The sequence below is a fragment of the Rhinatrema bivittatum genome, chromosome 15 (assembly GCF_901001135.1).
Source record: "Rhinatrema bivittatum chromosome 15, aRhiBiv1.1, whole genome shotgun sequence".
In the NCBI taxonomy this organism is placed as follows: domain Eukaryota; kingdom Metazoa; phylum Chordata; class Amphibia; order Gymnophiona; family Rhinatrematidae; genus Rhinatrema; species Rhinatrema bivittatum.
In genome coordinates this window covers 10,566,965-10,582,414 of record NC_042629.1, presented here as the reverse complement: position 1 = coordinate 10,582,414, position 15,450 = coordinate 10,566,965, and the positions used below count along the sequence as shown (strand labels likewise).

The 15,450-nt window shown below is 46.0% G+C and overlaps 1 protein-coding gene across 1 annotated transcript in view; it reads right to left on the bottom strand.

Annotated features, from left to right (window-relative positions):
- TMPRSS15 (transmembrane serine protease 15) overlaps positions 1 to 15,450 on the bottom strand; it is a 335,674-nt gene that overhangs the window by 174,104 nt on the left and 146,120 nt on the right. Inside the window, exons 10-12 of the mRNA XM_029579188.1 lie at positions 8,565 to 8,674; positions 6,875 to 7,012; positions 6,223 to 6,372 (exon numbers count right to left, since the gene is read on the bottom strand). Coding sequence (XP_029435048.1) covers positions 6,223 to 6,372; positions 6,875 to 7,012; positions 8,565 to 8,674 — 398 coding nt within the window. The remainder of the gene's footprint in view (positions 1 to 6,222; positions 6,373 to 6,874; positions 7,013 to 8,564; positions 8,675 to 15,450) is intronic.

Below are 15,450 nucleotides of genomic sequence, written 5' to 3'. Positions count from 1 at the left end.
CTAAAAAGTGGGCAGATCGACACTGCCAACCTGCACCAGTCTTTCTTCCCGGCGATTGAGTCTAGCTCAGCACCAGGAACATACAACTTTGGGTCCCATCTCGAAGATCGGCTGCAAAGTACTGTGGCCCGTTTCGTGTTGCAGAAAGAGTGGGCTTGGTGTCTTACCGTCTGCGTCTTCCTTCTTCCATGCGCATTCATAATGTGTTCCATGTCTCTTTGCTAAAACCTCTCATTCTATCCAGGTATCATCATAAAATTCCAGATCCCATGGACACGTCTGTTCAGGTTGATCCAATCTATCAAGTTCGTGATGTTCTGGATGTCCGTTTTCACCATCGGCGATGGGAGTATCTGCTGGCCTGGGAGGGGTGTGGCCCTGAAGAAAACACATGGGAGCCAGCCCGTCACATCTTGGACAAATCCCTGCTTCATCAATTTCATCTGCATCACTCCGGTAAACCTGGTCCTTCTAGGAGGGAGTGTAAGAGGGGGGGTACTGTTGCAGTCGCAAGTCTCGCGACCGGGCCCTTACCTCCTCCTCCGGGGTGCCGACGACGGGACCCGCTGCTCGCTGGGCTCGTGTTCCCTTCCCCAGTCCATCAACGACAGGACCCGCTGCTGGTTGGGCCTGTTCAGGCCTTCTCGCGGCGGCGTCTCCACGAGGGAGACGCCGCCGAGCCTCGAAACCAGGCCCCTCCTCTCCTAGGCACACGCGTGCGCAAGGATGTACCTTTTAATGGGCTTTTCCCGCCAGACCGTGGGCCGCCCACAGGAGTGACGTCAGATGCCGGCAAGTATTTAAGTCCGGCGTCTGACTGAGCAAATTGCCTTGCAACGAGGTTCCCTGCTGGGTGTTAGCTGAAGTGTGCTGTTCTCTTCCTTGCCTGGATATTCCATTGGTTCCTGTTCCTGGTCCCGCTTCAGTTCCAGCTCCGGATCTTCTGTTCTAGCTCCTTCTTCCGCTTCAGTTCCAGCTTCGGATCTTCAGCTTCCGTTCCGGACTCCTCCTGGCTTGCTTCCGTTTCCTGACTTCAGCCTGCTTCTGACTCTCCATGTCCGCCACCCGCCTCGACCTTGGTCTGTCTTCTCGTCTATTCGCTGCCTTCGCCTAAGACCCAGCAGCCCGGGTCCTCACGGGCTCCTCCTGGGGGGGGGGGGGGGGAGATCTCAGCCCTTCCAGGGTGAAGACGTCATTTCTTCTTCCAGCCTCGCTACCACCTAAGTCCTAGTGGCCCGGGTCCTCACGGGCTCCTCCCGGGGGGATCTCGGGCTTCCAGGATGAAGACTTTGGCTCTACGTCCAGTTTGGCTCTGCCTTCCGGCCTACCTCGTCACAGCGGAGTGCTCTTCTTCTTCCAGCCCACTCCGCCAGGCCAGTTCAAGGGTCCACCGTTACGTCCGCAACACCTCCATCAGAAACGAAGACATGAGAAACTTCTCTAACGCATAATTTTTCTCCGTTATGAATCAAACACAAATGATGCTCAGCTTCCTTAAGAATGATAGAAAAAGGGGGACAGTGGCCCACAATTTTCTCTCTTTCATTTTTTTAAATTTACAATCTGGGAACAAGCATGTTGGCCTTCAAGTCCAACAGCCTTATTAAGGTAGTCTTATCGGCACTCTGTTTAGTAGAGAGTTGCAGAGAGAGATTATAGAAGCATAGCCATCCTTTTTGTCAAAGACCTAGTGGTCCGACTAATCTGGATCCACCTCTGAGCCAGTAGGTGAGTCTTTGAACCTTCATTGTGAAGATCGAGGAACTCCAGTACCGGAGGATGCCTCAGAAAAGAAAAACCCAAAAAGGGTAACTGTGAGACTGGACCTGGAGATTGTCACCATGTCACAGCCTGCACTGGCTAAGAATTCGGTTCCCCCGGTTCCGCACTGCTTTCGAACCTCTATCCTTGTTTGACTCTAGAGAGACACAACTAATTCGCACTATCAGGGAGCAACAGGATGCAATCTGCAAATACATCGCCATGCCCGCAAGACCTGCCTAAGTCTCAAACCTATCCTGAGCATCGTGTAGAGCACCCTCATTTTCAATTAAGAGGCACAATACAGCCAAAATGCGCCCTCCAATGAAATTATGCTCAGAGGCGCTCCATTCAAGGACAGTCAATCCTAAAATCACACCAGAAGAGGAAAGAAAACATGACACTTCGTATTGGGTAACCAGTAAAGGGTCCTCCTGCTGCACACCAGCAAAATTGACACACCAACAGAATTGACACAGAACTGAACCTAAAACAACACATATCATTAAAAGTAAGGGAAGGATACGCCAAACTCATGACCCTCAGAAGATTAAAACCTCTACTGACAAGTAACTTCCATTCAGTGTTACAAGCTCTTGATTTCGCAAGCACGGATTACTGTAATGCCCTCCTACTTGGTTTACCATACACAACAATTAGACCACTCCAAATAATGCAGAACACGGCCGCCAGAATTCTGACTGGTAAAAGTAAAAGAGACCACATCACGGAAACCCTGATGGAATTACACTGGCTACCCATTGAGCAAAGAATACAGTATAAAACCCTTTATACAATACATAAGCTAATACATAATGAAAATGCTGTTTGGCTGAATACAGCCAAACAGCATTTTCTGTCCCTAACAGAAGTTTCTGTCCCTAACAGAAACCTGAGATCAGCTAATAAAGCCTTACTGTCCATTCCCTCAATCAAAACAGCCAAACTAACCCAAGTAAGGGAAAGAGCGCTCTCCTTAGCAGGTCCTATGCTATGGAACTCCATGCCCGTCGAGATCCACTTACAAAGAGACATCAAAACCTTCAGAAAACATTTAAAAACATGGTTATTCAAACAGGCATACAACAAAGAGAAAGGAGAGTAGAACACTGGGGAAAAAGAAAAGCGATTGGCATCACACCCTAAATACACTACCCAAATCAACACGGGTACATATTCTATTTTAATCATTAATCTCAAATATCTAGAATAAGATGACATAATTTCTCTTTTATTCTCGCTCAAAATAAATGAACATAACATAACACATCCAATTATGAGTTTGTTTTTTTTTATTACTACTTTGTTACCGTAAAGTCTTGGCACATGTATAATGATAGAATTCATAATCTTTTCCAATATTAATATTTGTGCCTCATTGTAAACCGTTACGATGGTACCTAACTTAGTGACGGTATAGAAAAGTTTTTAAATAAATAAATAAATAAAATCACTCCCAGCCAAATCGAACATCTCCAGAGTTTGAAACAACAGACCTGGCAACTCAAGTCTGTGAAAGACCAGAGTGTAATGTGGTTCCAAATCTGGAGGAATCTCCCCTTTGTCCAGAAGGGGGAAACTCAAATCCCTGTTGGAGGCATCCAACATATCCTCAAGCACATCCTCCTGAACATTACCAGGACTACCTCACCGCGGCGCTTGCATGCAGTGGTTGAAAAGTGGGAACCCCGAGTCTCTGCTGGGTGACCTGCAGAAAATATCTGAAGATCCTGGGATTCCAACGAGGAAAGGGAGGATGGATCCAAGACTAACACTGCTAGACTGACTCATATCTCTCGTATATATTTCGGTCACGGGAAGTCAAGAAGAAGGAGATATATTCTTTGTTATGTAACAGTATGTAATACCTTTCAACTTTCTTTGTTATGTAACAGTTATATAATACCTTTGTTATGTAATACAGTTATGTAATACCTTTATGTAATACCTTTATGTAATACCTTTATGTACCTTTATGTAATACAGTTATGTAATACCTTTATGTACCTTTATGTAATACCTTTGTTATGTAACAATATGTAATACCTTTCAACTAGCACTATGGAACTGAATGTTACCTGATGTATATAACCCTAGGTAAGAAAAATAGGAAATCAGAAGAATATATATATATGATGTAGATAACACGACCTTAGAAAGAAAAAGAAATAAGAAGGAGTACGCAACAGTATGTATGAAGTAACTTGCAGTATGTAACAACGATGCAAGAATTTAATGATGCAAGAAATAACTGGTATATGTAACAGCACATACAACAATTTGTTACATTTTTATGTAAACAGTTTTGATGGCGAAACCGAATGACGGTATACAAAACACCTTAAATAAATAATAAATAAATAAAATATTCTTCTCCACTAAGACTGAGGGGATGGCTAGTGTCAACAAAAAACCATAGTAGGTAAATGATCTTGTCCAACCAGCGCTGACACAGACACAGAGAAGGCGATGGCTCCATTGCCCTTATATGGCAAGCCACATAAAGATAATTACAGCATACACACAGTGCAAACTGTCCTTATATGACTTCATTAGAGCAGGTTCCCTTGAAAACTCCTGCGAAAACTGCTTGTCCAGAAAGGATCCCCAATGGGGCTTGAACCAGCATCAGCTGCAAGGTTGAAGACTGGAATCTTAACTTCTAGGCCAGCCTATATAGATACTGAAACCTCTATGTCCCTGGCACCATAACTGTTCTGGGAGAACTGTCATCACAAGCCTGCAAAGGGCCACGGTTCCATACAGTAAGTGCACAAATAGTAGGCGCTCAGACACCATGCGACCAGATAGAATGCGTTTGTACTGAATGCACTCAAACACTACGCGCTCAGACAGTATGTACCCAGACAGAATACGCTCTGGCAAGATGTGCCAGACAGGATGCGTTCGTACATTAAGCATCTAAACAGTATACGCTAAAACATTTAACGCCCAAACAAAGTGAGAATGTGCCCAGATAGCAAGTGCCCAGCAGGTGCTCAGTAGGCGCTCGGTGAGCTCAGTATGCTTTCAGACAGTGTCTGCTCAGTATGCGCCTAAAACAGTATGTGCTGCCACTATACCTCTGCTCTACATAGATCATGATCTTACACGCACAAGCACATGTGCACCTGCACGTTCACGTCAGTGCACTGCCACGCAGCGTGCACACACTCTGGCGCGTGGGAAAACCGCTATGACCCTCCACGTGGCTGAAGAAAATACAGCCTTAAGAGTGGGGCCTAGACAAGGCTGTTCAACCTGCTGAGCTTGAACTACCTGCTCTACACTAAGGAAAGTGAGAGGGAAGGAGGGAAAGGACACCGAACACTTAACATCGAGGGAAGAAGACCCAATAAGGAAGGGAAAAAACCTCCGTAAGCTCTCTTCTCTTTTTTCCTTTTTTTTTTTTTGTGCTTGAACTCAGTCCTCCTGGCTGAGAAAATGAACGGGTCTCTGGCTACAGGGGGGAGAGAGTACAAACCTTCACTGCCAAGCACTCCCTCTGGCTCCATCCACTTCTATTTATTTATTTTTTTAAGTCTACCATGAGGCAGGCTCCTGGACTGAAAATGCTCAACTGAGGGGCCTACTGGTCTCACCTCAGGAGCTCAAGTAGTGTTTGAAAATGTTCCCATTTTCTCCTTTTCTTTTATTAAGTTTTTTCCCCAGAAGGGAAATGCTGGAGATGGAGAATACTGGCAAGGCTGATGTCGGAGTGGGGCTATATGTCTGTGACATCAGCTTTTACTCCATCTCCATCTGCTGGTAGAGGTGCATAACCCATGTGTGGCGGGACCTGCCTAAGTGCAGAGGAAACCAGCAATGCTGAAATCATGGGAACACATCATTCAGTCCTGTCAGCTTGGATCTAGCCCAGGAAGACAGGAAATATAGCAACAAATGAATCTTTTACATTGCTCTGAAAGTCACTGCCAAGTCTTTCATGGAATTAATTTCCATTAAATCTATTTATTTGCCTTATCTAGGCAGAAATTGGAAAAAAGTTTTGAGTTCAGGGTTTTTTTTAGGGAATATAGACATTTTCTGGGTCATCTCTTGCTGTTGCGGAGAAAGTTACAGAAAGGTTTCATGTGATGTTAAGTGTCATTACTTTGAGGGCAGGCTTTTGTGGGACTTGTGAGTAAAAATCAGATGTGCTGCCATATTCCAGCTGCAAAGAGCTGCTTGTGGCATTTCAGGTCAGCCTTTGTACCTACCTATAACATTCTCCAAAAATGATTGCTGCGATAAGCATGGACTTATAAAGGTGCAAACTACACCAAGCCTAGGTATGAAGTATGAAATGTTAAGGGTTACCAGACTACAAGAAAGAAAGAGAAGCTTTATCTTTCCTTCCATACAGGAAGACTCACTAATTACCTTATCCCAGTCCTGCTGATAACCGCTCTTCACTGAGGCTTTATAACACATTGCATGAAAATGAACTCTTGTTCTTACCCGACTGATTGCCAAATGTATGGTCATCATTGGGCCCAGTAGTGGGGGGATACGTGGGCCCACTTATTCTCTCCCATTCACCGTCATCACTTAGATCTTGCATCCAATAACAAAACCCATCTTCAAAAGTGCAGTTAATTTTCTCTTCATCTGCAGATGAGTACAGTGAAAAAAGGCTGACAAACATGTCTTACGGCAAGCTAACGAGCAGATAGACCTGTTCCCTGCAACTCCCATACAGGTCTGTTGTTCAGGATATCTATAATGGAAGCTCATGAGATATATTTGCACAGGTCTGGCCTAAGAACCTGGTGAATTTGTATATTTTCAAAATTATTTTGGTTACCCTGAACATCAGATGTCTGGTAGTCAGGAGGACTAGTTTGTGTAGTGATACTAAGACTATGCCACTGTCAGAAATCATTAACTCTCCTCCCTCCCCATACATCATCTACTCACTGCACAAGACAATATTATAAAATGTGCAATAATAAAGATAACAAAACTTGGATGCTGTATGTGGATGATATAAATGTTGCATTTTCCCACTGGAATCTGAATTTTCAGAATTCAGAAAATTACCTGACAATTGATCTTACTGTCGGAAACCTCAGATCAGTGGATAAGGAATAGCCAGCAATAGCACACTTACTGCTGAGATCACTCGCATTGAAGGATGAATATAATGCTGAAAAACCATTGTAATTTTCCTTGTCATCCGTAAGAAATTCCACTGTTGCACGATTAGAAAATATTCGCACCGTGCCAGGATTTTTACCCCACAGTGAAGCTAAGGATGGTAAACATAAGCAAAAAGTTAAAGTCATGTAGTCTTAAGACTGGAAAACTAATATCATTAGTCATATTAACCAAAATCCTGGTAGATATACAAGAGGGAATCTCCTTGAGGCTCAATACACTTTTCTCATCTGTATTTCTCCCTTTCACCATGATAGGGACAAATTCCACCATGTCTTCCTATTTGTAGGGATTATTTCATACTACTTTGGTGGTAAAAGAAATCACGCTTGTAATTAATTTTATAATTCTTTTGTGCTAACTTCCCATATATTGTTTCTGTTTGCAGTCATTGCAACAGTGAACATGGAGAGTTAATTTTCAAAACACTTCTGCAGGTAAATCAGTACTGTAACCACAGAAATGATCCTGGTGAAGATCAAGTGCACATACTATATGTGTGTAATTTTATGCATGTGGTGGAGAGGCGCTCTGGGAAGTGGATTTACACACACAACACACACACACACACACAGAGTACGTGTGTAATTTTATGCATCTGGTGGGTGGAGAGGCGCTCTGGGGCGTTGATTTACACAGAAAAATGCCCCACACAAATAAGCAGCTGCAACTTGTTTAGGAAAACTTCCCAGGATAATTTTCAATGTAAACTTATGTGCATAAATTTGTTTTCCAAACTGATGTAATTTATATGGTAATTTTTTTAAAGACATTTTTGTAGGTAAAGTAGCAAATTAGAAACAGAAATATGACAGCAGAAAAAGACCATATGGCCTATCTTGTCTGCCCATCGCCACCATCCCTACCACTCACTCAGAGATCCCCTGTCCATGCTTTCTTGAATTGAGATACTATCCTTATCTCCATCACCACCACTGGAAGTCTGTTCCATGCATCCACCACCTCACCCTTTTACCCTCCTTCCACAGACTCTCTTTACCCATGGAAATGGCCTTTAATAAAATTGGCTGCCCGATATGCAGGTAAAAATAAGCAGCTAAGGCATCGCATTCAGAAGTAGTGTTCCACTGGTAGTTTGCAGGGAAATTGTTAAAGAAAACTTACGCACATAAATTGGCTTGGAAAACTGTATGTAAGAGCATGGCAATTCTACAGTGCTTGAAATGACTCCAGCAGTTTTGGTGCCTTTAAGGGGAAGGGTCTGATGGGATTCTGCAGCTTAGACTGTATCTCACTGGTGCTCCTTTCAGCTGCCTATACTGTGTAGACATCCACATTAAGTGTAAGGTAATTTTCAAAAACAAGCTATTCACTTGCACAATGTTGGCACAAAAGTACCCATGCACATTCCACCTGATATAGCTATGGGTGAAATACACGGAGGAAACATCACATGTACATTTGCAAAGTTCTATTATGCACATACAATTTACTCCACTGACCTAAACACACCCTGCAAATGTCTGTAATGCAGCTAAAAGTATACACATTGTGAAACATGAGTGCACATTTTAGCCCCTATGCGTTTCTCTCAGATCTAGCTGGCGAGCTCTCCCTCTGTATCAAATGCAGTTCTTGTGCATATTCTACCTGGCCCCAAAGCCAGCCTATCAGACATTTACCTCTCAAAATCTTCCTTGGTCCAAAGCCTTCATAAATGCTCAAAGTGTCCATAAAGGTTTCAGTGTCAAAAGAGCTGAAGTTCAGTTTGATGGAGGAGCCATCCTTCACCCTGGAAAAGATAAAACAGGCAACTGCCTTTCTCCAATCCAGTAATACGTAAACTGTAATTATATGCAACTCTTCTCTTAAAAAAGGTCTCCTTCACTTATAGGTGATGTGTTACACAGAGCAGATGGATGATCACAAGAGTGATCCTGATCTGCTGAGCACTCAATAGATTATCAGAAAGCGGAAACGCAGTTTGCAAATGTCTAGAGTGATTTTCTTTATTCTGTAGCACAGTTTATAGCTGGCTCGATGTGATCTTTATCTCAAGCTGTTGAGAGGTAATGTATACTGAGTCTGGAATTTGAGGCTGGCGGTATGATATGCACAGCTGGTATGTGATATGGGTTTTGAGTGTAACCAGCACTTTGGATGATATCTGTCCTGTTTTACATAATTTAGGAAAATTGGTTCTTACCTACTAATTTTCGTTCCTAAAATACCAGGAATCAGCCCAGACAAATGGGTTTTGAATCCCGACCAGCAGAAGGAGGGAGAGAATAAAAACTTTTGAGGCACTGCTACATAATCGAGAGCGCCATCTGCAGTCCCTCAGTATTTACCAGTATCCAAGCCAAGTAGAGCCATAAACTCAAATTCAATGAACAATGACCCCTATCAGAGCGATCACAGTTGGGGCCCCCTGACATAGAGCCCTCACATCCAACAAGGACCTGGAAACCTAACAGTACTAAAAACTCCAACTATATACATTTAAAAATCATAAGCTCTGCAGAACAGTTATCACAATCCTGTCAGTCTTTCAGAACCAGGGGATGGTTCTCTGGACTAATACATAGTAATTCAGGAATGAAAATTAGCAGGTAAAAAACAATTTTTCTTTCTGGTTCATACCCCAGGTTAGTCCAGACATGTGGCATATACCCAAACTCCCTATACTGGGCAGGGCACCAAAAAACTCTATCTCAGAACACTCTCACCGAAGCTCATCTCCTCTGGCACCCCCACATCTAAGCGGTAATGCTTGTTGGAAGTATGAAGGGAAGACCAAGTTGCCGTTCTACAGATCTCTTGAGGTGACACCAACTGACACTCCACCCAAGAAGTCGCTTGTGCTCTAGTCAAATGCACTTGCAATCCCTCCAGAACTATCCGGCCTTTACAAAGATAGGCCAACAAATAGTCTCCTCTAACACTGAGCAATAGTGGCTTACCCTTTATTTGCGCCCCCTGACAAGCAGATGATTTGACCTTAAGATAATGCATCAAGGTCTGCCACACATCCAATAAGTGAAGCTCTCTCGCATGTGCTTGCTCTGTAGACAAATCCAGAAATACTGGTAATTCCACTGTCTGGTTGAAATGGAAAGAAGAAACCACTTTCAGTAAAAACAAAGGTACTATACGCAAAGTCCCTCCATCCTCCAAAATCCTCAGAAAAGGATAGCACCTGAAGCTCTAAAATCCTTCTGGTCGAACAAATCGACACCAGAAACACTGTTTTCAAGGTGAGGTCCTTCAGCAATGCCCTCCATAAAGGTTCAAACAGAGGACCACAAAGACATTGTAAAACCAAGTTCTGATTTCACGGTGGACATGTTCTTCTCACTGGTGGACGCAAATGCTTGGCCACCTTGAAAAAACGTATGATATCTAGATGAGAAGCCAAAGGTCTTCCCTGTAACTTCTTCCAAAGACAACCCAAAGCCACCACTTACACCCAAATCGAATTGTAGGCTAAACCTTTTGACAAGTCCTGCTGTAAAAAAGCTATGATGTGCAGATATCCACCCGCAACGGATCCAGGCCTTCCTCCATGCACCAGGACTCAAACACTCTCCATACTCTGACATAAGCCAGCGAGGTAGCTGGCCTCCTTGTCTGTAGCAATGTAGCCACAACCAACTCCAAGTACCTTTTGGATCTTAAATGTTTCCTCTCAAAAGCCAAGTTGCGAGACAAAAGCAATCCACCCAATCCAAAAGGATAGGTCCTTGCCTGAGCAGGCCTTGCAGATGAGTCAACTATAGGGGCCTGTCCATAGGGAGCTGAATCAGATCCGTGAACCATGGATACCACAGCCACTCTGGCGCTACCAGAACCACCCTGCCCGGATGTCGCTCTATGCACCGCAACACTCGATCCACGAGTGGCTATTGAGGAAACACGTTCAGCAGGATTCCCATTAACTACGAAAGAACCAGAGCATCAGTCTCTTTGGCTCCTATCTCTCTTCTGTGACTGAAGAACCGTGCTGCCTTGGCATTGGCTTGTGTTGCCATTAAATCTAGCTGGGGTGTGCCCTACCTGGCTCAAACGAGTCCCAAAGCTTCTGCTGACAACTCCCATTCCCCTGGATCCTGTTACGACCCGAAGGCTTGAGGGCCTTCGGATCCTGTTATGAGCGCAGTCTCGGCTACTGTTACGAACCAAGGGCACGGTCGTTTCTGAAGCAGGTGTTGTGAGCCCTTGGGCCATGGCATGACTCAGGGAGGAGCCCCAAGACGCACCGCGGGAGGTGAGCTGATGCGAGCATGGGTAACGAAGAGCAGAACAAGGCTGAAGCGGAGACAAGGATACAAGGTCCAACCCTCTACCGGACCTGCACGCCCCAGGATGACCAACAACGCAGTGTTGATCGATGAACAGTCCTCCAACCGTTCCAAGCCCTTTCGGACTTGCCGCTGGGTACGGCAAGAGGCGGCAGGCCAGACAGAGGACGAGGGCAGATGGAGTCCTTAGAACACAGAAGACTTGGGACGAAGACTGAAGTGAGGACACTGTAGATGAAGGCTGAAGCGGGGACACTGTAGACGAAGGCTCAAGGCATGGGACCAAAGTGCTGGGTCGAGACTGTGATGCAGCACGCCCTACACAGTCCACCCGCGGGACTGGTCGCGGACCACGCTGGGATCAAAGCAGACTCTAGGAGGGATAATGGAAGTTGATACCGGAACATGACAAAGATACTGAAGAGGCCTCACCGGGGCATGCCCTACACAGTCCACCCGCGGGACTGGTCGTGGACCACGCTGGTGCGGAGCAGGTTCAAGCAGAGTCTTAACATGGACGGACACGAATTGCAATAGGCTCCGAAGACCGGGACAGGATTCAAGCACAGGATTCAACGATTCTCAAGGATTAAAACTTAAGACTGAAGCAGAAGTCTTCCGGAGGGTTGCACTACAGAAATGAGGATGGCCTTTGTACCGTGAGGTGCCCTACACAGCCCACCCGTGGGACTGGTCGCGGACCAGGACAACGGCACGCCAGGAAAGTGGACATCAGGGAACCAAGGCATGGAGGCAGAGGCAAAGGCAAAGGCGACAGGAAGAACGTCGGACATCAGGAGGTACAAACAAAGAACATCAGGAACATGAAGACATCTGAAGACACGGACGAGGAACATCAGGAATCTGAAGACGACTGGAGACCTGGACGAAGAACATCAGGGACATAAAGACGACTGAAGACTTGGACGAAGGACATCAGAAACATGAAGACGAAGCCGTCAAAGCAGGAGAAGACCATGGAGGACCTGGACCAGTCATAAGACACAGTGAAACCCGATCCAAAGGCCAGGAGTGACTGAAGAGAGGCCCTTAAATAGGGCTGAAGCAGGAAACTGTCATCAGGAGGAGCCCGGGGCATATCCGGCCACAGGCCCTTTAAATGCAGAGAAGAGGCGCACGCTGGCACCTAAGAAGAAGCAGGAAGGAACAGGAAGCACCATGGACAGCGGCGCCCAGCTGCACGAAGGAAACAGAGCAGGGAGGCCCCAGGACGGCCTCCTGCCGGCCGACGAGGACCCCAGCGATGAAGTCACGGCTCCCTGCGGCGGAGGCAGGTCGCAAGAAGAGCTGGAGGGCATTGGCAGCAGCGGCCCTAGGCCACGTTGGAGGTCGGCAGCACGGCAGTTCAGGCTGTGACTGCCGCAAGGCGGGTCCAGCGCTGGTGGCGACTGAGTAAGGTGAGAAGCCTGCTCGCAGAGAGTAGCTCCGCGGGCAGGGATCATAACAGATCCAATAACTGCCTGCTGACAAAATCTGCCTGTACATTGTCCACTCCAGCCACATGAGATGCCACAAACCCTTTCAGATATTGTTCTGTCCAGACAAACAATTTCTGAATCTCCGGAGCCACACCTCGACTCTTCGTCCCACCTTGCCGATTGATATACGCCATTGTTGTTGCATATTCCAAAAACAATCTGACCATTCGACTCCAAACCTGCAGAAGGAATTCCACCAATTCCCTGTGCACCGTCCTTGTTTCTAAGCGATTGATAGACCAGGCAGCTTCTTCTAGTGACCACAGTCCTTGTGCCATCCGCCCTTAGCAGACTACTCCCAAACATCTGAGGCTGGCATCTATGTCACCACGAGCCAGTCCTGAATCTCCAGAACCACTCCCCTATCCAAATTGGGCCGAGACAGCCACCATGAGAGACTGGATCTGGAGACCCCCTGAATCGGTAAGGGCTGTTGAAACTCCTCCAACAATGGATTCCAACAGGATGGAAGCACCCTCTGGAGTAGATGATTATGGGCAAAGGTTCAATGTAAACCACTAAATGTTCAATGTAAACCGCTAAATGAAGCGATAGTTACGGTTCCTTAGCGATAGTTATGGTTCCTTGTAAACCGGGGTGATATGTATACTATACAGGAACCCCGGTATATAAATTCTTTAAATAAATAAATAAATAAATAAATAAATAAATAAATAAATGGCAGCAAATCCAGTGTAGATGCCATAGAACAGAGCACCTGAAGATAATCCCAGGTCCTGGGCACTGGCATTTGATGAAGCCGGACCACATGTGACTGTAACTTCAGAATCCTCTCTAAAGTCAAAAACATTTTGCCCAATCGGGTGTCGAATTTCGTTCCCAATTATTGCAAAGACTGGGTTGGAACCAGGTGACTCTTCCCTAGGTTCACCACCCAGCCCAGAGATCGCAACATCTCCAGTACCCTCCGAACTGACTGATGACATGCGCCCTCCAACTTTGCTTCTGGATAAGCCAGTCGTTTAGATAAGGATGAACTAGGACCCCCTTCCCTTCGGAGTGCTGCTGCCACCACAACTATGACCTTTGTGAAAGTGTGTGGCGCTGTCACTAGACCAAATGTAATGGCCTAAAATTGGAAATGTTGCCACAGCATCATGAAACAAAGAAATTTCTGTTGATCTGCAAGTATGGGAATGTGCAAATATGCCTTTGTTAAGTCCAGCGAAGCCAAAAATTCTCCTTGATGGCCGCCACTAAAACTGTTTGTAACATCTCCATACAAAAATGGGGCCTTGCAGTGCCGCATTCACCTTCTGCAGGTCAAGAATGGGCCGAAAGGTCCCTTCCTTTTTGGAAATCACAAAGTAAAGCAAGTATCTCCCTTGACCCTGCTCCGTTGATGGCACCAGAATGATCACACCCAATTGCTGAAGGTGACGCAACATCTCCCAAATGGCTTTCTGCTTTTCATGGGACACACAATGTGAGACCATGAAAACTTCCCTGATGGAGTGAGAAAATTCTAAAGTGAAGCTGTCTCTTATCACTTCTGACACCCATTGGCCCAAAATGATTTTGGTCCACTCCATGTAAAATTGTGTTAGGCATCCCCTGACAGCCTCCCTGGGAGAGTGGACTAACCTGGATTCACTGCAAACAGTTCCGGTGCCTTGACAGGAACTCTCTCTGAGGGGTCTTTGGGAACCCTGAAAGGACTGCTGCCTTCCCACTTTCTGCTTCTACAAGGATGCTGAAGAGCTCTTGTTGGGACAAAACTGTCTCACATCCTGAGCCGCGATATGAGCCGGGAAAGTCTTCCTGCCAGTCTTTTTATCTTCCGGCAGCTTGTTCCCCTTTGACTCCCCCAAATGCTTCATCAACTGCTCCAGATCCTCTCCAAACAAAAACTTTCCTTTAAAAGGAAGAGTACAGAGTTGAGACTTGGACCACATATCACTGACCAATCCCGTAACCACAGAAGTTGGTGCGCTGATACTGCCGCAACCATACTCCTAGCCAAGGTCCTGATCAAATCATGTAATTCATCAGCTACATATGCAATCCCAGCCTCAACCTGGGCCGTCTGCCTAATGTCACTGGAATCGGTTAAGCTCTTCTCCTGAGACTTCTGCACCCAGCGCAAACAGGACCTTTGCATGAGGCTACCACAGATCACCGCCATTAGACTCAAAGCCGAGACCTCAAACATCCTCTTCAGCTGTATTTTCAGCATATGATCTTGAGCATCCTTTAACACAGCCGACTCCACCACCAGAAAAGTCGTCTTCTTGGTGAGCACTGACACCACAGCATCCATTTTAGGCAAGACTAACCACTGCAAAGCATCCGCCATTAAAGGGTATAACTTCACCATTATCTTGGCCACCTTGAGCCTGTTTCTGGAAAATCCCATTCCCAGTTCACCAGTTTCTTAACCTTCTTAGGCAGCAGAAAAGTCTTTGGCGGGCCTTGCAGATCATCCAGCATGGGATCCACCACTTCATTATCTGACTCCTCCTAAATCTCATTAATACCCAGTTCCTTTAGCACCTGGGGAATGAGGGGCTTCAACTCCTCTTTGCGGAACAGATGAACCACACGTGGATCATCACCCTCTGTAATCGGAACCTTGTCTGGGTCCATAAGATCCTTGTCCCCAATGTGGCTCCCACCCACTATGTTGCTTGCTGGGTCGTCTCCAGGATCATCCCCCAGATCAACACCCAGCCCCAGGCCCGGCTTGACTGGGTGTGAATACCGTGCATTTGCATGGGGCAGCACATCCAGGGAGGCGGTGGTGGCAA